The sequence below is a fragment of the Thalassophryne amazonica genome, chromosome 1 (genome assembly GCF_902500255.1).
Source record: "Thalassophryne amazonica chromosome 1, fThaAma1.1, whole genome shotgun sequence".
Taxonomy (NCBI): domain Eukaryota; kingdom Metazoa; phylum Chordata; class Actinopteri; order Batrachoidiformes; family Batrachoididae; genus Thalassophryne; species Thalassophryne amazonica.
Genome location: NC_047103.1, coordinates 136,756,627 through 136,782,148, shown reverse-complemented (window position 1 = coordinate 136,782,148; position 25,522 = coordinate 136,756,627). Strand labels below are relative to the sequence as shown.

General features: G+C 43.8%; 1 protein-coding gene across 1 annotated transcript in view; it reads left to right on the top strand.

Annotated features, from left to right (window-relative positions):
* LOC117514733 (sodium- and chloride-dependent GABA transporter 2-like) overlaps positions 1-25,522 on the top strand; it is a 254,710-nt gene that overhangs the window by 140,665 nt on the left and 88,523 nt on the right. The window contains exons 4-5 of the mRNA XM_034175296.1: positions 22,714-22,804; positions 22,922-23,054. Coding sequence (XP_034031187.1) covers positions 22,714-22,804; positions 22,922-23,054 — 224 coding nt within the window. The remainder of the gene's footprint in view (positions 1-22,713; positions 22,805-22,921; positions 23,055-25,522) is intronic.

Genomic DNA, 25,522 nt, shown 5'->3' with positions numbered 1-25,522 from the left:
CTGTCCTTTGGCCTCCACATTAGAAATATTACTAGGACTGCTTTCTTCCACCTGCGAAATATAGCGAAGATTCATCCCATCCTGTCTATGGCTGATGCTGAGACCCTGATCCATGCATTTATCTCTTCTAGATTGGACTACAGCAATGTTCTATTTTCTGGTTTACCGCAGTCTAGCATTAGGGGTCTCCAATTGGTTCAAAATGCTGCAGCCAGACTTTTGACACGAAGCAGAAAGTTCGACCACATTACATCGCTTCACTGGCTTCCAGTCCCAGTGAGATCAGATTTTAAGGTTCATGGACTGGCACCTCCCTATCTAGCTGACCTAATTAAACCTTACATACCGGCCTGGGCTTTATGTTCTCAGGGTGCAGGACTACTTTGTGTCCCTAAGGTGAATAAGAAGTCTGCGGGTCACAGAGCTTTCTCTTATCGTGCCCCTGTTCTGTGGAATGATCTCCCTATGTCAATAAAACAGTCAGATTCTGTGGAGACTTTCAAGTCCAGACTTAAGACGCACTTATTTTCCCTTTCATATGGCTAGCATACTGATACAGTTTTGTTTTACTCTTTTAATTCATTTATTATTAATTGGAGTGGGCCGCGGCCTCAACTTTACCTAAATTCTGGGTCTTTTAGTGAAGTTTAGGGCTAGTGGCAATCACCTTAGTATTTCTCTCTTTTTCTTGTTGTTTAATGCTGGCAAATTATACAGTATTTTTTTGTCTTTCTGATGCCTGACTCTGTTTTTTCTCTCTGTTTAAGGTGCAGCTCCATCCAGAGATGGGAGTTGTATTCATGATGGCGATCCTCCTGTCCTGTGCACCAATAGCATTTCTTGTATATTCGTTCGTGAATTGTTCTGTGAATTGTTCTGTAATTTATGTTTGTAGCATGGCACAAGCAGAGGGTCACCCCTTTGAGTCTGGACTTCTTGAGGTTTCTTCCTCAGAGGGAGTTTTTCCTTACCACTGTTGCTCTGGGGGTTGGTAAGGGTAGACCTTACCTGTGTCAAGTGCTTTGAGGCAACTCTGTTGTGATTTGGCGCTATATAAATGAAAATAAATTGAAATTGAAATTGTATTCAGTTTTATTTACATTTTACACAACATCCCAACTTCATTGGAATTGGGGTTGTAGATCAAGGAGCATGGAATCTGCAATCTCAAGGAATATGCAGTGCAAACTGCAACACAAGTATCTGGCAACTACTGATTAGAAAGTCAGGGTTTAAAAAGTCTGTCATTTATCAGTCACTTATCTGCTCCAGGTGTGGGAAATAACAGAGGGCAGCATCTGGAGGAAAAAGTAACACATTACAACTGGTTATAACTGGGAAACCCTGACATTAACCCCCCACCCCCAACAGGAGCCCCCTAATGCCTTCCCCGACTTATCCGGGTGATGCAGGTAGAAGTCGCTCTGGAGAGAAGGGTCCATAATCAGGTTCCTCTTCACCCAGGAGCACTCCTCTGGTCCATAATCCTCCCAGTCCACCAGATATTGATAGCCCTGACCCATGCTTCAGACGTACAGGATCTTGGTGACAGACCAGTCAGGATGGCCATCAATGATCTGGGCAGGAGGAGGAGCCGGCATGGCAGGACAGAGGTCATTGGAATGGACTGGCATGAGTTGTGAAATGTGGAACACCGGGTGAATGTGTAGGGACAGAGGCAGACGGAGCTGCATGGCAGTGGGATTGACTACTTTGTCTATGAATACGAACAGGCTCATGTACCTGGGAGCCAATTTGGGAGAGTCAGACTGTAAGGTGATGTCATGAGATGATAACTACACCTCCTGCCTGGGCTGGTAGTCAGGGGCCGGAGTTCTCCTCCAGTCTACATGGCGGTGAGTACGAACCTGACTGTCCTTGAGTGCTGATTGAGCTTGTTTCCATATCTGATGACATCGTTGAAGGTGGTCTTAAATGAGGGAAGAGAAAGCTGCTGTTCTTGCTCTGGAAAAAGCAGGGGTTGATAACCGATCGAGGCTTCAAAAGGTGATAAGCCTGTGGCAGCTGAAACCTGGCTGTTATGGATGTATTCAACCCAGGAAAGGTATAAGCTCCAATCAGAAGGGTGGTCAGTGGAGAACAATCTCTAGTTCTTTGTTAGTTCTTTCAGTCTGTCCATTAGTTTACAGGTGAAAACCAGAGGAGAGGCTGACTGAGGTCCCCAGCACATCACAGAAGCACCTCCTGTGAGGTGAACTGAGGACCTCGGTCAGACACATATCCTCGGGTATGCCATGTAGCCGGAGGATGTGGTGAACCAGGAGGTCAGCAGTCTCCTGGGCTGAAGGCACCTTATCCAGGGGGATGAAATGAGCAGCCTTTGAAAATCAGTCCACGGCCGTGAGGACCACAGTCTTCCCTTGGGAGGCCGGGAGTCCAGTGGTAATGTCTAGCCCTGTGCGCGAACAAGGGCGGCCTGGGAGTGGAAGTGGTTGGAGCAGAATGGCAGGGGGCCGATTTGGAGTCTTCCCATGTTCACAGACTGTACAGGCTAGAACAAATCTATGGACATCGGCTTACCAGGATTGCCACTAATATCGATGGCTGATCAGGTCTAAGTTCTTGTGAATTCCTGGGTGGATGCCAACTTGGAGGTGTGAAAGAACTTAATTACAGCTGAGCATGTCTCAGGGGGCACAAAGGTATGTCCAGGAGGTCCCCCGCCGGGATCAGGGTGGCGAGTCAGAGCTTCCAGGACAACTTTATCCACCTCCCATGTTATGACCCCCACCACTGTGGATTGCAGAATGATGGAACTCGGGGCTAGTTGTCATGGTAGTAGTGGGCAGGTTAAATCCGGGACAAGCCATGTGGTTTGCTATTCTTTTTGCCTGGGCGAAAGTAATGGTGAACTTAAACTGGGCGAAGAAAAGCGCCCACCTGGCCTGTTGGGGATTCAAGCATTTAGCTGTTCTGATGTATTCCAGGTTCTTATGATCTGATAAACGGGACTGCAGCTTTCTCCAGCCAGTGTCTCCATTCTGACAGGGCTTCTTTAACAGCTATTAATTCCCGGTTGCCCACATCATAATTTACCTCAGCTGGCATTAAGCGCTGGGAGAAAAAGACACACGGGTGCATCCGGTTGTCTTCCTAGTCCTTGAGATAACACTGCACCTACCCCTAACTCTGAGGCATCTACTTCAATGAAGAATTGTTTCTCAGTGTCAGGTTAAGTGAGAATAGGTGCTATAGAATAGGTACCCGAGGTTCATTATTATCTCAGGTTCATCAACTACAAAAAGGCAGTTTTCGAGGAGTCGCTGGAGGACAAGACGTACATGGCGGACATGTGACTTAGAATCAGGAGAGAAAATCTAAATGTCGTCTAGGTGACAAACACGAACAGGTTTAGGAAATACCAAAGTACATCATGGACTCGGGCTTGGAATGTGTCCAGAGCAGTGGTCAGACCGAACAGCATAATGAGGTACTCAACGTGGCCAATAAGTGTGTTGAAAGTCATTTTCCACTCGTCCCCCTCCCACATTCGTACCAGGTGGTAAGCGTTCTGTAAATCCAATTTGGTGAATTTAGTGGCCCCATGCAAGGAACTGAATGCTGAATCCAGAAGGAGAAGTGGGTAGCGATTACAGACCGTGATTTGGTTCAGTCCCTGGAAATCAGGGGTGCAACATGCCATCTTTTTTCACGACAAAATAGAAGCCGGCACCCGCAGGTGATGACGAGGTCTGGATCAACCCAGCGACCAGTGAGTCCCTGAGTCCCGAATATAGGTCTCCATAGCCTCTCGTTCTGGGCGTGAGAGGTTGTACAGCAACTGGACAGTATCTCGGTGCCCGGAAAGAGATCTATGGCACAGTCATCCAGTCTTCCACATTGAACATGAGGCACTTGTAAGCCAGAATCGGCAAGTGGTGAGCATGGTATCGGGTCTAGCTATGTCCATGAATGTGCTAGCCCTAATCAAAAAAGCCACAAAAGAATCCTTGGTGCACATCCTGGAGTCTGGAGTTTGGAGACTTCCTCCAAACCATCAACATGTCTATTAGACCCCATTCCTACCAGGCTGCTCAAGGAAGCCCTACCATTAGTTAATGCTTCGATCTTAAATATGATCAATCTATCTTTATTAGTTGGCTATGTACCACAGGCTTTTAAGGTGGCAGTAATTAAACCATTGCTTTAAAACCCATCACTTGACCCAGCTATCTTAGCTAATTATAGGCCAATCTCCAACCTTCCTTTTCTCTCAAAAATTCTTGAAAGGGTAGTTGTAAAACAGCTAACTGATCATCTGCAGAGGAATGGTCTATTTGAAGAGTTTCAGTCAATTTTTAGAATTCATCATAGTACAGAAACAGCATTAGTGAAGGTTACAAATGATCTTCTTATGGCCTCGGACAGTGGACTCATCTCTGTGCTTGTTCTGTTAGACCTCAGTGCTGCTTTTGATACTGTTGACCATAAAATTTTATTACAGAGATTAGAGCATGCCATAGGTATTAAAGGCACTGCGCTGCGGTGGTTTGAATCATATTTGTCTAATAGATTACAATTTGTTCATGTACATGGGGAATCTTCTTCACAGACTAGAGTTAATTATGGAGTTCCACAAGGTTCTGTGCTAGGACCAATTTTATTCACTTTATACATGCTTCCCTTAGGTAGTATTATTAGACGGTATTGCTTAAATTTTCATTGTTACGCAGATGATACCCAGCTTTATCTATCCATGAAGCCAGAGGACACACACCAATTAGCTAAACTGCAGGATTGTCTTACAGACATAAAGACATGGATGACCTCTAATTTCCTGCTTTTAAACTCAGATAAAACTGAAGTTATTGTACTTGGCCCCTCAAATCTTAGAAACATGGTGTCTAACCAGATCCTTACTCTGGATGGCATTGCCCTGACCTCTAGTAATACTGTGAGAAATCTTGGAGTCATTTTTGATCAGGATATGTCATTCAAAGCGCATATTAAACAAATATGTAGGACTGCTTTTTTGCATTTACGCAATATCTCTAAAATCAGAAAGGTCTTGTCTCAGAGTGATGCTGAAAAACTAATTCATGCATTTATTTCCTCTAGGCTGGACTATTGTAATTCATTATTATCAGGTTGTCCTAAAAGTTCCCTAAAAAGCCTTCAGTTAATTCAAAATGCTGCAGCTAGAGTACTGACGGGGACTAGAAGGAGAGAGCATATCTCACCCATATTGGCCTCTCTTCATTGGCTTCCTGTTAATTCTAGAATAGAATTTAAAATTCTTCTTCTTACTTATAAGGTTTTGAATAATCAGGTCCCATCTTATCTTAGGGACCTCGTAGTACCATATCACTCCAATAGAGCGCTTCGCTCTCAGACTGCAGGCTTACTTGTAGTTCCTAGGGTTTGTAAGAGTAGAATGGGAGGCAGAGCCTTCAGCTTTCAGGCTCCTCTCCTGTGGAACCAGCTCCCAATTCAGATCAGGGAGACAGACACCCTCTCTACTTTTAAGATTAGGCTTAAACTTTCCTTTTGCTAAAGCTTATAGTTAGGGCTGGATCAGGTGACCCTGAACCATCCCTTAGTTATGCTGCTATAGACGTAGACTGCTGGGGGGTTCCCATGATGCACTGTTTCTTTCTCTTTTTGCTCTGTATGCACCACTCTGCATTTAATCATTAGTGATCGATCTCTGCTCCCCTCCACAGCATGTCTTTTTCCTGGTTCTCTCCCTCAGCCCCAACCAGTCCCAGCAGAAGACTGCCCCTCCCTGAGCCTGGTTCTGCTGGAGGTTTCTTCCGGATAAAAGGGAGTTTTTCCTTCCCACTGTAGCCAAGTGCTTGCTCACAGGGGGTCGTTTTGACCATTGGGGTTTTACATAATTATTGTATGGCCTTGCCTTACAATATAAAGCGCCTTGGGGCAACTGTTTGTTGTGATTTGGCGCTATATAAAAAAAAATTGATTGATTGATTGATTGATTGAATGAGGCCTGCCCACCAGGGTACACATTTGGTCACATGTCTCGTGGTGCAAAGCAAGGCGGGGGTGTTGCTTTTATTTATAAATCCAGGTTTACCTTGTTGACTGTTGGGGGTCATGAATATAATTCGTTTGAGCATCTGACTCTCTGCTCTGCTCATGATGCTACATATTGTCAGGGTCAGAAGTATGGAAATCAGTCATGTTATTTTGTCACTGTTTATAGGCCTCCTGGCCCATACTCTGAATTCTTAGATGAATTTGGTCTGTGGTGACTTTAACATTCATATAAATAAGCCCTCTGATCCCCCTTTGCAAGTCATTTATGGAACTTGTGGAGGTGTTGGGATTCCAGCAATGTATTCAGGATTCAACGCACATTAGTGGAAATACCCTTGATTTGGTTCTCACACGTGGCCTTGCTGTCACGAACATTGACATTTTGCTTCTTGCCTCGGTGGTCTCTGACCACTCATTTATTAGGTGTGCATTTATGTTGCTGCGTTTAGTGGACCAAAAGCCTTGTCTATCTCTGCGGCGATGCATTAATCCCTCAACTATGACTGAACTCGAAGCCATACTGCCTGAAATTTTGGCTTCAGGGTTGGAGAATATTCAATCAGTGGATAGTCTTGCGGATGGCTTGAATTCAGCGCTCAAGGCTACACTGGATAAGGTTGCGCCTCCTCTTTTAAGGCCACGCCTTCCCAAGGCACAGTCGCCTTGGTTCAGTGGTTACTTGCGTGACCTTAGGCAGAAGGCTCGAGGTTTGGAATGGAAATGGCGTAGTTCTAAATTAGAGGTGTTCCACCTTGCATGGCGTGATGCTGTCTTAGATTATAAGCAGGCACTACTGGCTACAAAGCATGCCTATTATTCTGATTTGATCAATAAAAAAAAGCATAACTCAAAGTTTTTGTTTGAAACTGTAGCATTTCTCATTCATGGACATCCACCTGTTATTCACTTTCCCTTTTCAGCACAGGACTTCTTGGACTATTTCGAGAAGAAAATTGAGGATATTAGGTTGAGCATATCTCAGCAGGCTTTGGTCCAACCATTGCATACTGCTATGGAGGTGGATTCACCCACTGAGGTGTTACCCAGATTTACAGATTTTGATGGTATCTCGCTAGGCGCACTGACGAAGCTCATGACATCTACTAAAAGCACAACCTGTTTACTTGATCCTATACCAACAAAACTGTTTAATAACCTGTGGCCCATTCTTGGACCAACTGTGCTGGAAATTATAAATTTCTCATTAACTTCTGGATCTGTTCCTAAATGTTTCAAGTCTGTAGTGATTAAACCATTACTTAAGAAATCCAATCTCGACCCTAGTGTATTGAAGAATTATAGACTGATATCAAATCTATCATTTTGTTCTAAAATCCTGGAAAAAGTGGTTTTGCGACAGCTCATGGAGTATCTCACTGAGAATAATCTTTTTGAGCCACTGCAGTCTTTTTTTTAGAAAATATCACTCCACAGAGACAGCACTTACTAAAGTAGTGAATGACCTTTTGCGAGCAATGGACTCAGATACCACTACAGTCTTGGTGCTGCTGGATCTTAGTGCTGCGTTTGATACTGTGGATCATCATATTTTACTCAGTAGGCTGGAGAATCACTTTGGGATTACTGGAACTGCTCTTGCATGGTTGACGTCATACCTGTCCAGTCGTTGTTACTGTGTATTGTGTAATGGCACCTCCTCTGATCATAGGGACATGAAGTTTGGGGTTCCGCAGGGATCCGTTTTAGGCCCCCTGCTTTTTTCCCTTTATGTAGCACCCCTTGGGAATATACTGCCAATAACTGCTGGTAATCTCATGCACATAAAATCTTTGGAAGATTGCCTTGCATCAGTAAGAAGTTGGATGTCTAGTAACTTCCTACTTTTAAATTCTGATAAGACTGAAGTTGTGGTTCTTGGTCCAGCGAGGTATCGGCATCAATTTGATCAGCTAGCACTTAGCTTAGGTTCATGTATTATACATCATACGGATAAAGTGAGGAACCTTGGAGTAATTTTTGATCCTACGTTGTCCTTTGATCTCCACATTAGAGACATTACGAGGACTGCTTTCTTCCATTTGCGAAATATAGCGAAGATTCGTCCCATCCTGTCTATGGCTGATGCTGAGACTTTGATTCCTGCATTTGTCTCTTCTAGATTAGACTATTGTAATGCTCTATTTTCTGTCTTACCGCAGTCCAGGATTAGAGGTCTTCAACTGGTTCAAAATGCTGCTGCCAGACTTTTGACACAAAGCAGAAAGTTTGACCACATTATGCCTGTTTTGGCATCCCTGCACTGGCTTCCTGTTCCTGCAAGATCGGATTTTAAAATACTGTTATTAGTTTATAAAATTGTTCATGGACTTGCACCTCCCTATCTGGCTGACCTGGTAAGCCCCTATGTACCGGCTCGGGCCCTGCGTTCTCAGGGTGCAGGACTTCTGTGTGTTCCCAGGGTGAATAAAAAGTCTGCCGGTCACAGAGCTTTCTCCTACCATGCCCCAGCTCTGTGCAACGATCTCCCGGCACACATTCGGCAGTCGGATACTGTGGAGACTTTTAAGTCACGTTTAAAGACTCAATTGTTTTCCCTGTTTTATCATTAGTGTTATGATGTGTTTTTATTCTTGTATTCTTTTATGGTTGTCTTTCTTTTATGGTCATCTTTTTATTGTGTTTTAAATTTTTAATTGTTTTTTTTTATGTTGTGTGAAGCGCCTTGAGACAATTTCATCGTGAATTGGCGCTATATAAATTAATAAATTTGAATTTGAAATTTGAAAATTTATGGTTGTCTGTACATGTATGTTATACATGTACATGGTATATTAGCACCTTGCAGCCTGACTGCTTCATTTCTAAAGTGTTTTCTGTGGCCACATTTGGACTGTGAGTATTGAGTTGATTTTTGCACCTTGGAGTTGAACTCACTCTTTAAGAAAGAAGGACTTATCTGAGTTAACTTCTGTCTCTGGGGTTAATCCTGATTTCACTTCCAAGAAGTAAAGACATTCCTTGATACAATCTAGTCTCTGTGTTTACAACCCCAATTCCAATGAAGGTGGGATGTTGTGTGAAATGTAAATAAAACACAGAATACAATGATTTGCAAATCTTCTTCAGCCTATATTCAATTGAATACACCACAAAGACATGATATTTAATGTTCAAACTGATAAACTTTATTGTTTTGTGCAAATATTTGGATGCCTGCAACACGGTTCAAAAAAGCTGGGACAGTGGTATGTTTACCACTGTGTTACATCACCTTTCCTTCTAACAACACTCAATAAGCATTTGAGAACCGAGGACACTACACAACTGTGAGTCTCATGATTGGGTTTAAAAGGAGAATCTCCAAAAGGCTCAGCCGTTCACAAGCAAAAATGGGGCGAGGATCACCACTTTGTGAATAACTGCATGAAAAAATAGTCCAACAGTTTAAGAACAATGTTTCTCAATGTTCAATTGCAAGGAATTTAGGGATCATCTACACTCCATAATGTAATCAGAAGATTCAGAGAATCTGGAGAACTTTCTCCACGTAAGTGGCAAAGCCGAAAACCAATATTGAATGCTCGTGACCTTCGTTCCCTCAGGCGGCACTGTATAAAAAACCAACATCATTGTGTAAAGGATCTTACCGCGTGGGCTCAGGAACACTTCTGAAAACCATTGTCATTTAACACAGTTCGTCACTATATCTACAAGTGCAAGTTAAAACTCTGCCATGCAAAGCGAAAGCCATACATCAACAACATCGAGAAACACAGCCGCCTTCTCTGGGCCCGAGCTCATTTGAAATGTACAGACGCAAAGTGGAAAAGTGTGCTGTGGTCTGATGAGTCCATCCATTCATCCATCCATTTTCTTCCGCTTTATCCGGAGTCAGGTCGCGGTGGCAGCAGCTCAAGCAAAGCCGCCCAGACCTCCCGATCCACACACACCTCGCCCAGCTCCTCCGGGGGAACCCCAGGGTGTTCACAAGCCAGCCGAGAGACGTAGTCCCTCCAGCGTGTCCTTGGTCTTCCCTGGGGTCTCCTCCCGATGGGATGTGCCTGGAACACCTCTCCAGCGAGGCGTCCAGGGGGCATCCGGAAAAGATGCCCGAGCCACCTTAACTGGCTCCTTTTGACACGGAGGAGCAGCGGCTCGACTCCGAGCTCCTCACCCTATCTCTAAGGGAGCGCCCAGCCACTCTGCGGAGGAAACTCATCTCGGCCGCTTATACTGGCAATCTTGTTCTTTCAGTCATGAGCCAAATCTCATGACCATAGGTGAGGATCGGAACATAGATTGATCGGTAAATCAAGAGCTTTGCCCCCCTACTCAGCTCTCTCTTCACCACGACGGTCCGATACAGTGACCGGATCACTGCAGATTCTCTACTGATCCGTCTATCGATCTCACGCTCCATCCGTCCCTCACTCGTGAACAAGACCCCAAGATACTTAAACTCCTCCACTTGAGGCAAGGACACTCCACCGACCTGAAGAGGGCAAAGCACCTTTTTCCGGTCGAGAACCATGGCCTCGGATTTGGAGGTGCTGATTTTCATCTCGGACGCTTCACACTCGGCTGCAAACCGGCCCAGTGCACGCTGAAGGTCCTGATTTGACGAAGCCAACAGAACCACATCGTCCACAAACAGCAGAGAAGAGATTCTGTGGTTCCCAAACCAGACCCCCTCTATACCGTGGCTGCGCCTAGAAATTCTGTCCACAAAGATAATGAACAGAACTGGTGACAAAGGGCAGCGCTGGAGGAGGCCAATGTGCACTGGAAACAGGTTTGACTTACTGCCGGCAATGCGAACCAAGCTCCTGCTGCGGTCGTACAGGGACCGGATAGCCCTTAGCAAAGGACCCCGGACCCCATACTCCCGGAGCACCCCCCACAGGGTGCCCCGAGGGACACGGTTGAATGCCTTCTCCAGATCCACAAAGCACATGTGGACTGGTTGGGTGAACTCCCATGACCTCCCAGTCATGTGTATTCAGACTCTCAAGGTCTGATGAGTCCACATTTCAAATTGTCTTTGGAAATCATGGACGTCGTTGACAAAAGATGAAAAAGACTATCCAGATTGTTACCAGCGCAAAGTTTAAAAGCCAGCATTTGATGGTGATGGCACCCATGGAAATAGAGACTGGAATGGATGTTACGTGACTAGCTGCGTGCCACATGGCGGCCATTACTAAGGGTCGAGAGAGTGCCTTGAGCCAAACAGAAGTGAAATGAGGGGAAAAAAGGCAGCCAGTGCTTCACCATCAACTGCACCAACTACAAAAACAAATTCTCCAATACTAAAATGAACTGTACAATAGCCTTAATGTAATTATGTAAAACAAATGTCTATTTTAAAGTCGTTATGTCGCAATTTAATATCAATATACTGAGCATATAACTCAACGCCTAACTTCTTTTCATTAAGCTGCATTCACATGCATACAAATATGGAAACAAAAAATGTTTAAATATATTTATGTCTATATATATACTTGCAGTTGTTTAATCTGATATGTACATGGTGGTCACAGGAGGCATTTAAATTTTAACAGTGTGGTTGGAGGGGATGGAGGAGATACTTTTTACCCTGACTGAGGGTCAAAAGTCATAAATTCTGAATGGCTTTATATCTACTTGTAATAAAATGTTAGTAAAAATCATATATATGTTGTCATTAAAAGACTAGCTGTTGGGAAGGTGTCGTAACACGGACCCACAACAGGGGGCGCAAATGAACGGACAATGGATAAGACAAAGAGTAACAATTTAATGTTGTGAAACGCACAACTGGATACAGACAAAGATACAATGCCAATTAAACACAAGGTGACGTGTGGGCAGGCTCGAAGATAGGAGACCTCTGGCGATCAAAGAGCCGGGACCCACACAGCTTCCACCACCAACGGCCTGAAGAACACCGGAGCCGCCAAGTCCTGAGTCCCCAGGTGGTCACCGTCTTCTGTTGCAGACCCTGGTACTGCTGGCAGAAGATGAAAAACAATCAATGGTGAGTGTGTATCCACACACCCAGTACTCCTTCACCTACAGATCTTCAAGGAGGGAAAACCTCCACCTCCAGAAACAATTTCACCCGTGCAGCTCCTGTTAGTCTCGTCCCTGGATGGAGTGAGAGGCGAAGAACGTCGCCCTCCCACTATCCGCCAATCCAGCTTCTGACAGAGCCCACAGGAACACGGCTGCACACAGAACAATGTTAGATACAACGATAATTCAGCAGAGAAGGTTACCTTAGACGGTAGCTGATTTCTCGGTGAGGAGGTGGAGTAATAATCCGGCTTTTGCAGGGACGCTGGTGATTGGTGACAGCTGGTGTAAATGAGTGACAGCTGTCACTCTCTGTCTCGGCGCCCTCTCATGCTTGAAGCCCGCACTCCAAGCAGGGCGCCGACTGGTGGTGGTGGGCCAGCAGTACCTCCTCTTCAGCGGCCCACACAACACTAGCAATAATATTACAGTGGAAAAAGCAGCAAGGTAAATGAGCACAATGGCAAGGCATACTTGAGATTTATATTTTTATACATAAGGATTGTTTATCCAGCCATGTATGGGTTCGTTAGAGCTTTTAATCAACATGAATACAACTTACAAGGCTTTATTTATAAAAATCCATCGAGAATTATGAAATTACTTTACATAAAACATTTTTTTCTACCCAGACATGTATGGGTTCATTAAAAAGAGCAATTAAAGGGCTTTAAAACCAGCCTACTTTTTAAAAATCTGTTAACAAATAGCGACAATAGAGAGAGAAAAGCAGCACAGTTTGTCATAATTTCCCCAGATTTCTGCATTTTACATAAAAGTTTTTTTTTTTCACCCACACATGCATAGGTTCATTGGAAAGAGCTTTCAAATGGCTTTAAAACAAGCTTACATTTATTAAAATCCATTAAGAAATAGCGACGCTAGTGCAAAAAGCGGTCAGTTTTATTACTGATGATCGGCAGATCTCCACCTTAGTAATGGCACCTTCCTGTCCTGAGTGATGCTAAGAGATTGAGACGCCCATGTCCATTCCAGGTCTATATTCAATGATGGCACCCATCAATGCTGAAAGGTACATGCAGGTTTTGGAGCAACACATGCTGCCATCCAAGCAACATCTTTTTCAGCGACATCCCTGCTTATTTCAGCGACCCAATGCCAAGCCACATTCTGCATGTGTTAACAACAGCGTGGCTTCATAGTAAAAGAGTGCGGGTACTAGACTGGCCTGCCTGCAGTCCAGACCTGTCGCCCATTGAAAATGTGTGGCGCGACTTTTGGTCTGGTGACTGATGGAGTGAGACTTTTTTTTTCGGGGCTCCTGCTAAACTCATTAAAATAGCCCTTCAGGGTATCTGTACTTTGTGTGGATATATTTCTTTTTAAACTTAAATCTTGATCATTTTCACGTTTGAGATGCCTACAAAATCTAAATCGACGAGCAGCTCGGCTGCTCCATCGGTGCGGTCTGCTGCCTCCGCCTCATCCTCGGACTCTGGTGAGTCTCCCACACCTGCCTCGAGCGGGCCCTCGGCTATGCCTACTCTCACTCCTGCTGAGTTTAAGGCGGATTTACTTGTTGCTCTACGAGAAGAAATGAGAGACCTTTTCAAGACTGAACTCCACTCTATGTCGGAAAATTTAACTTCCATTAAGTCAGAGCTTCAGTCTGTGAAAGCGGAATTGAGCGCTAGCTTAGCAGCTATCAATACGGAGATGAACGAGCTGAAAAACACTGTGACTGATATGGAGGGCGCTTTGTCTACTTGTAGTGATGACATCACTTCACTTCAAAATACAGTGGGCAAATTATCTTCCCAGATTGCGGCCCTTGAAAATAAGTGTGAGGATTTGGAGGCGAGGTACCGCCGTAATAATATTAGGATTCTCGGGGTGGATGAGGACTTTAAGGACTCAATCAACGCTACTACAATCTCCAGGCTGCTGAAGCAGGCTTTCACACTGGACAAGGAACCCGTGGTGGACCGGGCTCACCGCTCCTTACAGCCCAAACCGAGGGCCGGGGAGCGACCTCGCCCCATAACAGCTCGCCTTCACTATTATGCGGACTGTGTTGATATTTTGCAACGTGCCAGGGTTCAGCAGCGGATCAAGGTTATGGGCATGGACATCTCTGTATTTCCGGATCTGACGTCACAGACGGCTCGGGCCCGGGCCGCCTTCAACAGTGTTCGACGTCAGCTTAGGGAGATTCCGAACATTCGTTTTGGTATGGTATATCCAGCGCGCCTGAGGATCACCAGCGAGGGCCACACAAAGGAATTCACTTCTCCTGCTGAGGCTGCAGTGTTTGTTGGAACTTTAAAAAAGTGAGGTCGATTTTTGGTCTTTGTTGTCCTGTGCATAAAGGTATGCATCTTTACGTTTTTGTCATTATTCCAGGGGCTCTCCCCCTTTTTTTTTTCTTTTTTTTTAACTAATGTTCATGTGTGTGACAATCTGAAGTCAGTCCTTTTAATCTGTAAATTGTTGATACATTGTTGCACTTTGTAGTGCTTTGGAGGCCCCTGGTTAAGTCATTGTCACTTTCTGATTTCCTTTTATAATTTTGTTATAATTGTTTATAATAATTGTTTGTCTGATTATAATATTGATACTATTTTGTTTTCGTATCTAACACAATGTCACACAGTGGTGTTAATAATGGTAGGATATTTTATACCCTGCTGCTTTTAGTTTGTTTTTCTATTTATGCTGTTTGGCGGGAGCTTATGTTGTGTTTGAGCTGTAGTTGTAGGTTAGATGTTCACTTTTCAGTCCATAGCCCTGAGTTTCTCTTTTTGGGTTTTGACTCCATTTGGAGTTGGCAGTGGGTGCCCCTTCAGTTTGGGTTGAGGTAGTGGTAAGTGCTACGGGGGTTTGTTGTTCATTGGGTGGTTATGTGTGTGAGGGTGGGGGGTGGGTGTTGGGGTGTGTGTGTGTGTGTGGGGGGGTTCTTCCTCCCTCTCCCTTTCTTTTTTCTTTCTTCCCCGTTTCTTCTACTTCCGACTGTGTCTGGGCAAATGGTCAAGTGGGTGCCCCAGTTTGGACAACAAATTTATGACGCTTGATTTTGCATGGCCAACTCCTCTGCCTCACCTGTGAGATTTATTAGTTGGAATATTAAGGGTCTGGGGGGCTCCATTAAGAGATCCTGAGTCTTCTCCCATTTGAAACGTCTCAAACCTGATATTGTTTTTTTGCAGGAGACCCACATGAGAACTAGGGATCAGGTTAGACTGAAGTGCCCCTGGATCTCTGATGTGTTCCACTCAAGTTTTAACTCTAAAGCCAGAGGGGTTGCTATTTTGGTTAGTAAATCACTTCAGTTTACAGTATCTAAGGTCTCTTCTGATAGTGATGGCAGGTTCCTGATTGTTTCTGGTACCTTGTTTCATGTTCCTGTCCTACTGGTTAATGTATATGCGCCGAATTTTGATAACCCTCACTTTATGAATAAGCTGTTTGAAAGCCTCCCATCCCTGAATACTCATTTTTTAATTCTGCTGGGACATGAATTGTGTAATTGATCCTGGACTTGACCACTCTAGATCAGGCTGTACTCAGTCTCTCATGTCCAAAGCCCTTTGCAATTTCTTGTCTAACAATAGTTATGTTGACCCCTGGAGGTTTTACAACCCAAATGCTAGGCAATATTCTTTTTACTCTCGAGTACATCAGTCATTTTCCCGCATTGATTATTTTTTTTATTGATACTAAATTGATTTCCAAGGTGACAAGTGTTTCGTATCATCCTGTTGTTGTTTCAGATCATGCACCGGTGTCTTTGGACATTCTGCTTTTGCCTGGACCTCGCTATCTGACCCAATGGAGGTTTAATTCAGCACATTTATCAGATGTAAAATTTCAGACTTTTATTACAGCTTCAATAGATTATTTCATTGCCCTCAATCAGCCTGATACTGACCCAATTTCCAGCTCATTGCTTTGGGAGTCCTTGAAAGCTTATCTATGCGGTCAGATCATCTCTTATTCTGCTCATTTAAAAAAGGCTAGAATGTCTAAAATTGAGAAGCTCACCACTGACCTGGCTGACATAGATCGCCAGCTTGTGGTGGCCCCGTCTGACGATCTTGCGAAAAACAGAGTATCCTTGCAGACTGAGTTTGATCTCCTTACAACTGGTGATGCTGAACGCCTTCTATTACATTCTCGATCCAGATACTATGAGTATGGTGACAAAGCAGGCAGACTGCTCGCACATCAGCTGCGTCGGCAAGCTTCTTCACGCCTGATTCCTTGTGTCAAAGATGACTTTGGTGTTTTGCAGGACCAACCATTAGCCATTAATTCAGTTTTCTCATCATTTTATTCCTCTTTGTACAGATCAGAACTATCACCAGACATGTCTCAGATGCATAACTTCTTGAATAATCTTGAATTTCCGGTGTCCCGGGGGACTCTGTTGGATGAATTGGATCTTCCACTAACTAGTAAAGAACTTAGTCTAGCCCTACAAAATATGCAAAACAACAAGGCGCCGGGCCCGGACGGATTTACAGTGGAATTCTATAGGGCCTTTCACACCAAACTCATTCCATTGCTGCACTCAGTCTACGTTGAATCTTTGGTGAATGGGTCTCTTCCCCCTACTCTGAGGCAAGCCTCCATCAGTGTGCTCCTAAAGAAGGACAACGATCCAGACCTCTGTACTTCGTACAGGCCCCTCTCACTAATGAACGTGGATACTAAGATTCTAGCAAAAGCTCTTGCTCTTCGTTTAGAGAAGGTACTTCCATCTATTATTTCTGAGGAGCAGACCGGATTTCTTAAGGGACGCCAGCTTTTTTATAACATCCGCATGCTTTTTAATATCATTTATACTGACAGAAACACTACTACACCTGAAGTTGTAATATCGGTTGACGCAGAGAAGGCATTTGATAGGGTCGAATGGGATTATTTGTTTGCAGTGCTCGGCAAATTTGGATTTGGTAATGGGTTTATATCATGGATATGCCTTCTTTACACTTCACCATGTGCCAGCATCTCCACCAATGGTGTTCACTCCGACTATTTTCCTCTGCATAGGGGCTGTAGACAAGGTTGCCCTTTGTCCCCGCTTCTGTTTGCACTCGCAATCGAGCCTCTGTCCATCTACTTAAGGACCTCTAGTGCTTTTAATGGTATTACTCGCCTGCGCACTGAATTTAAACTGTCACTATATGCTGACGACCTGCTATTGTATGTGTCGGACCCGGTTTGCGCTGTCCTGGCTATTCTCTCGTTCTTTCAGTGACTTGGGTCTTTCTCCGGGTACAAGGTTAATGTCGCCAAGAGTGAATGCTTTCCGGTCAATGATCTAGTGCTACAGCTTTCACAGTCTGATATTCCTTTTAAGCTGAGCTCTGCTGGGTTCAAATATTTGGGGGTGGTGGTAACTAGAAACTGGAAATCTCTTCAATCTGCTAATTTCTCCCCCCCATTGTCTGAACTTAAAGCAGGTTTTCAGAGATGGGGCTCCCTTCCTCTCACTCTGATTGGGAGGATTAATATTATTAAGATGACCGTCTTGCCTAAGTTTTTGTTTCTGTTTCAGTGTCTGCCATTATTCTTACCCAAGGTATTTTTTTAAAACTGTTAATCAGGCTAGGTCGGATTTTTTATGGAAAGGTAAAGTCCCCAGGATTCGTCGGACCGCACTTGAGAGATGTAAATTTGATGGGGGCCTCTCCTTACCAAATTTCCAATTTTACTATTGGGCAGCTAATATTTGCAAAATTGTATTTTGGTCAAACTCAATGATGGTCCCCTGGTGTCGTTTAGAAGCACAATCATGTCCTCGGTCCTTGCTGCCCGCACTTCTGACCAGCCCGCTACCCATCGACCCCTCTGGCTTTACTACTAACCCGGTGGTTTGCTCTACCTTCAAAATATGGTCCCAGTTCAGAAAGCAGTTTAAATTAGCACTACCCTCATCTTTAGCTCCATTATTGAAAAATCACCTGTTCAAGCCTGCATTTACTGATGCTACTTTTGCCCAGTGGTACAATAAGGGCATTAAATGTTTTAAGGATCTTTACAAAGATGGTGTTTTTTTGTACTTTCACATTCCTTACTGTGGAATATTCCATTCCATCCTCACACTTATTTAGATATTTCCAAGTAAGGAACTGTGCTAAATCTCTGTTTCCCTCATTTCCTCTTTTTCCTCCCACGCAGATTTGTGATGACTTTCTCGATTTGAAGCCCTCCCAGAAATCCCTCATTTCCAAGATTTATAATACTATTTTATCTTATGAGGCACCCACTACCGTGAGTACTAAGGAGGCCTGGGAGCATGAGCTGGGATTGACCTTTGATGTAGCTTGGTGGGATTCAGTACTGGATAGAATCATAGACTTCCATATGTGCCCGGCTGACGCTGTATTCAGTACAAAATTCTCTTTAGATGCCATTATTCCAAGGCCAGGTTGTCGAGGATATTCCCAGACGTGGTGGATACAGGACAGGTGTGGCGGCTCGCAGTGTCACCTGACCCACATGTTTTTCTCTTGCCCGTCTTGACAGTTTCTGGCAAAACCTATTTTGATACACTTTCAAGGGTCTTCTCTAAATCCGTCGGGGTTTCTCCACATCTGGCAATTTTTGGTCTTCCTGATAACTATCGTCAATACTACAGCTGACCAGTTGGAGGTTTTGGCTTTTACATCATAATAGCCAGACGCCATCTGTTGGCTACATTGGAAATCCACTCAGTCCCCTTCTTCCCACACTGTGGATTAATCACGTTATGTCTTTCCTGAAAGTGGAGAAAATCCGCTATTCCAGATGTGGTTGCCCGAACAAATTCATTATGAAATGACAATGCTTTTTGGATTTCTTTTCTGACCCATCTTGAGATTTGCCCATCTCCTCTCCTTCTCTTCTCCTCTCTTCTCATTCTCCCTCAACCCCCCCCCCCCCCTTTTCGCAATTAATGTCTCGCAGATGTGAAGAAATCATGGAAAACTGTGGTTATACAACTAAATACTAGTTTAGTGATTCACAGGATTGCTAAAAAAGCAGTTTGAACATAACAGTTTTGAGTTTGTAGCGTCAACAGCAGATGCTAACTAGAACCTAACCCCAACCCCCCAACCCTTTCCCCTAACCCTAACACTAACCTGTGGGTCTGGGCCTGTCGCTGCAATACACAACGCTACATAGGTGAGACTAAGCAACCTTTACACAAAAGGCTATAACAGCACCGCAGAGAGGGTGCCAGTGGACCTCAGTCTGCAGTTCATCTCCACCTTAAAGACACTAACCACACATTTGAGGACAAGGAAGTTAAATATTAGCCAGAGAGAAGAATGGTTTGAGAGAGGGGTCAAGGAGGCATTCTTTGTGAAACGTTTGAAACCCAGCCTTAACCGGGGAGGGGGTCTGAGACACGCTTTATCCCCTGTTTACAATGGGGTACTCAGGTCAAAGTGGTTTCAGTCTTTTGTTCATGTTAATGAGTCATTCACGTCATCAGCAGAGTCGTCAAGGGAGCCATCAGGAGAGGGACAGCTGCCCTGTCATTAGGAGGGTGCTAACTAGAGCACAATAGGTGCTAATTAGAGCTATTGTTTAGTCACTAGCCTATAGCAGTCTGCCTCTCGGTAGGAGGGGTATGGTTAGGTTTAAAACTCCAGCTTTTGTGACTTCTTGATTATTCTTCTCTACAAGAGTCAAGACAGAAGTCAAACCACCAGAGCAAGAATTTTAGCTGAGGAAGCTTCTGCGATTTGAAGCGAAACGTCCTCGCGTCAAGCAACCCAGTCCAGTCGAAGATTCAAGCTTCTCTACAGCAGATGCTACTATTATTGTGAACACCCCCTTTTCTACTTTTTTTTACTAATAGCCCAATTTCATAGCCTTAAGAGTGTGCATATCATGAATGCTTGGTCTTGTTGGATTTGTGAGAATCTACTGAATCTAATGGTACCTTGTTTCCCATGTAGCAATAAGAAATATACTAAAAACCTGGATTCATCTTTTTAGTCACATAGCACTATATTATTCTGAACACTACTGTATACTCACCTTTTATGAAGAGACATTTTCAGCTGAAACTCTCCTTTAAGAAGAAGGATTTCTCAGTTTAAACTCACATTTTATAAAGAAGATATCCTCAGTTTTTTTTTCCCCTACCACTTTATTGTCTGAGTTGAGACTCACTTTCTATGAAGAAAAGAAATTCCTCAGTTCAGGCCCCTTCACACATAGTGCGAATTTGGTTGAAGTGTGCACGAAGAGCGTATGAAGCGGGAATCTTATGCAAAATGTGTAAATTTGAAGCTGCCTCCAATGCCTTGGACACCTGTTGCTACAATTATTTGGGCACACCAGCAGCTAAAAGACAGATTGTGCCCTGTGCAAACCCATTGAACCCTCTCACTGCAGGTGCCGGCCAAATTTCAGGTGACAGACATGAACATTTAATACTGCTCGTTTGGCACTTACAAAATGTGTGGCCATTCGTACTATCATCACGAAAATAGTCAGCAGACAATCACTGGCGAACTGGATGTGAAATTTGTCTAAGTGTCCCACGACTGTGGAAGTGCTGAGTGTACATGTGACGTGCCAGAGTGTCAGCTCCCCCCACAACACAGGTGTACATGTCTTGCACGCCCCCCCCCAACATGTGCATGCGTGTGATTCGCGCATCCTCCCGCAGTCGAGGTGCCTCTCATCTGATCACAGAGTGACACCTTGGTCTGTGCGCTGAACGGACGGGGGTCCTGGACATCAGAGCTGCAGAACACACACAGTGTTTTGATGGACACGCGCATGTGTATGCTTGCTGTCCTCACATTGAAATACATAAAAACATATATCACTTCTGCGATGGGCTGGAGAGCGCGCACATTGACAGGCTGTTCCAGCTGGACCGCCAGTTCATATGGACATGCAGCAGGTGATCTGAACGTCATGTTTATCTGACAGAACAATGAGCGGCGTGCCGCAGTACCATATAACAGGCCAACAGTACAACAAATACACCACTTTCAGTCACATATCAGCAGAAATATGCCATACCAAACACCGTTTGGTAAGTTATCTGAGTGCTTTTTTTCTTTTTGTAGAAAATATGTTTATCTGCTTGTTGATTGTAACCATTTCATGCTCCTATTATGAGACAGTGATTGTGGTGCAGTGGTAAAGTTTCTGTCAGAGTGTGTGGGTTCAAGTCCCATGAGTGGTATTTTTTTTTTTTATTTAACCAGGGTTATTTAACCACGGGGTTATGTATTGTGTCCCCTTTTATGTATTATTTATATCAACCCAGAAATATTCACAAATTAAACAGCTGTTTTTTTTATTTTATTGTCCCCCACATCAGCAGCACCATGTGGTACAGCTCATCCTACAGTGCGAGCTGCTGCAGCTGCTCACACGTTACTGCTCGAAAGACACTGTCGCATGCATCAGGATTGTGCACGCCTGCCCATCAACGCGGTGTCTCATGGTGCGCTAATTCAAACTGTTTTGACTGTTTCGCCGTAATTCGACCAAATTTGCATTATGTGTGGAGGGGCCTTTAACTCTGAGTGTGTTGAATCTCACCTACTGCGAAGGAAGGAGACTCCTCAGCATGATTCTGGCCTCTGGGTTTTGAATTCCCCAGTTCTGATGAAGATTCCTCTGTGGCTCTCACCTGTTTGTGAAGAAGGATTCCTCTGTGGCTCTCACCTGGCCCTGAAGAGGATTTCCTTCACCTCATCCTGTCTTCACGTTTGACTCTGTCTTATTCCCACTTGTCATTAATAAAACTGTGATTTAACGTCATTTCCCCTTGTCTGGGCTGTACTGCATCTAGGGGTTTGACCCAGTGTGCCTAACTTCTGGGTTTTATGAGCTGTTCCCACTCCAAACCATAACAGTAGGAGAGGACAGCTGATGCGTGTCCCTCCAAGTCTGTCCCCTGAGCAAACATTCGCAAGTCTGTGGAGTCAAAGCAGTCCTGCAGGGCTCAAGTGGCTTCTTCTGTCCAAAACTGGACTATTTTAACAGATGTCCTCTGTTGACAAATAAGTGGCCTGTATGCAGGAGGCTTGGCCAGAGAAAGGTGGTCTGATAGACCCAGGTGTGGCCTTATATATAGTCGGGAAAAAAGTATTTGATAAACTGTCGATTTTGCAAGTTTTCCCACCTACAAAGAATGGAGAGGTCTGCAGTTGTTATTGTAGGTACACTTCAACTGTTAGAAACAGAAAAAAAATCCATAAAATCACATTGTATGATTTTTAAGTAATTAATTTGCATTGTGGTGCATGAAATAAGCATTTGATACAAGATACAAACATAATATTTGGTGCAGAAACCTTTGTTTGCAATTACAAAGGTCAGGCATTTCCTGTAGTTCCTGACTAACCACACTTTAACAAGGAGAACAAGGAAAAGATTAAGATTGACAGCACAGAAAAACAACTTACTCAAAACTGATTGGTTTGATTCTGTGATTTAATAACTGCCCATTCTGAAATGTGTGTCGACTGGGAAGTATTTTTTAAATATAAAGCAGAATTTTTGAAGCATGAAAAATCATAGTGTGGAATAAAGAGAAAACCACAAAGTGATAAAATGATGCCTTTTCAAATGTAATTATCTTACTTTGGATTTAATGTTGGCACATGAGTAGTTATTGTCAGCAGAATGTTTGGTCAGTATTTAAAAAACTGAAAGCAGTATTTTTTTTTTTTTGTACATGTTCTCCTGCAGAAGCTTGTTCCCTGTTTGATCACCACAACCACACAGCCAATGGGAGCAGCCTGCCTGAAAATGTTACTTCCCCTGTCATGGAGTTTTGGGAGTGAGTGTGAACTTCCAGATTCAGCTGGCCAGTATTAAGAGTGTTTGTGCAAATGTACTGATTGTGCAGGTATAACCCAATGAGGGCAAACAACATTAATAGCCGTGTGTATCCTAGGCGGGAAGTTCTCCACCTAACCAGCAGTTTAGATGAGCTCGGACCAATCAGCTGGAAGCTGGCCCTGTGCCTAGCTGTTGTCTGGATCATCTGTTACTTCTGTGTCTGGAAGGGGGTGAAATCTACTGGAAAGGTGAGCAGAAACTAACCAATATCATCACACAGCACAAGACAGGTGACCTTTTCGTTAAGCAAATAAAAAATATATAAGTCCACCTTCTTATGTTTGAAACTACAACCCCAGTTCCTATGAAGTTGGGACATTGTGTAAAATGTGAATAAAAACAGAATACAATGATTTGAAAATCCTCTTCAACCTATATTCAATTGAATACACCACAAAGACAAGATATTTAATGTTAAAACTGATAAACGTTACTGTTTTTGTGCAAATATTTGGTCATTTTGAAATGGATGCCTGCAACACATTTTCAAAAAAGCTGGGACAGTGGCAACAAAAGACTGGGACAATGTTTCTCAACGTTCAATTGCAAGGAATTTAGGGATTCCATCATCTACAGTCCATAATATAATAAGAAGATTCAGGGAATCTGGAGAACTTTCCACACATAAGCGGCAAGCCCAAAAACCAACATTGAATACCCATGACCCCCGATCCTCAGGTGGCACTGCATAAAAACCGACATCATTGTGTAAAGGATCTTACCGCGTGGGCTCAGGAACACTTCAGAAAACCATTGTCAGTTAACACAGTTTGTCGCTACAAGTGCAAGTTAAAACTTTACCATGCAATGCGAAAGCCATACATCAACAACATCCAGAAATGCTGCCGCCTTCTCTGGGCCCAAGCTCATTTGAAATGGACAGATGCAAAGTGAAAAAATGTGCTGTGGTCTGATGAGTACACATTTTAAATTGTTTTTGGAATCATGGACGTTGTGTCCTCAGGACAAAAGAGGAAAAAGACCATCCAGATTGTTACCAGCGCAAAGTTCAAAAGCCAGCATCTGTGATGGTATGGGAGTGTGTTAGTGCCCAGGTACATCCAGGTTTTGGAGCAACACATGCTCCCATCCAAGCAACATCTTTTTGTTGCCCATTGAAAATGTGTGGTGCATTATGAAGCGCAAAATACGACAACAGAGACCCCAGACTGTTGAACAACTGAAGTCGTACATCAAGCAAGAATGGGAAAGAATTCCACATACAAAGGTTCAGGTGATGTAACACAGTGGTAAAGATACCACTGTCCCAGCTTTTTTGAAACGTGTTGCAGGCATCCATTTCAAAATGAGAAAATATTTGCACAAAAACAACAAAGTTTATCAGTTTAAACATCAAATGCCTTGTCTTTGTGGTGTATTCAATTGAATATAGGTTGAAGAGGATTTGCAAATCACTGCATTCTGTTTTTATTTACAGTAGTGTTCAGAATAACAGTAGTGCTATGTGACTAAAAAGATTAATCCAGGTTTTGAGTATATTTCTTATTGTTACATGGGAAACAAGGTACCAGTAGATTCAGTAGATTCTCACAAATCCAACAAGACCAAGCATTCATGATAAGTCATGATAAGTACTCAACAAAAATATAAATGCAACACTTTTGGTTTTGCTCCCATTTTGTATGAGATTAACTCAACGATCTAAAACTTTTTCCACATACACAATATCACCATTTCCCTCAAATACTGTGCCAAAACCAGTCTAAATCTGTGATAGTGAGCACTTCTCCTTTGCTGAGATAATCCATCCCACCTCACAGGTGTGCCATACCAAGATGCTGATTAGACACCATGATTGTGCACAGGTGTGCCTTAGAACTGCCCACAATAAAGGCCACTCTGAAAGGTGCAGTTTTTGTTTTATTGGGGGGGGGGGGATACCAGTCAGTATCTGGTGTGACCACCATTGCCTCATGCAGTGCAAACCACAATCTCCTTCGCATCATCCATGAATAGACAACCTCTCCAATGTGCCAACGGCAGCGAATGTGAGCATTTGCCCACTCAAATCGGTTACGACGACCAACTGGAGTCAGGTTGAGACCCCAATGAGGACGATGAGCATGCAGATGAGCTTCCCTGAGACAGTTTTCTGACAGTTTGTGCAGAAATTCTTTGGGTTATGCAAACCGATTGTTCCAGCAGCTGTCTGAGTGGCTGGTCTCAGACGATCTTGGAGGTGAACATGCTGGATGTGGAGGTCCTGGGCTGGTGTGGTTACACGTGGTCTACGGTATGAGGCTGGTTGGATGTACTGCCAAATTCTCTGAAACGCCTTTGGAGATGGCTTATGGTAGAGAAATGAACATTCAATACACGAGCAACAGCTCTGGTTGACATTCCTGCTGTCAGCATGCCAATTGCACGCTCCCTCAAATCTTGCGACATCTGTGGCATTGTGCTGTGTGATAAAACTGCACCTTTCAGAGTGGCCTTTATTGTGGGCAGTCTAAGGCACACCTGTGCACTAATCATGGTGTCTATCAGCATCTTGATATGGCACACCTGTGGGTGGGATGGATTATCTCAGCAAAGGAGAAGTGCTCACTATCAGAGATTTTAGACTGGTTGTGAACAATATTTGAGAGAAATGGTGATATTGTATATGTGGAAAAAGTTTTAGATCTTTGAGTTC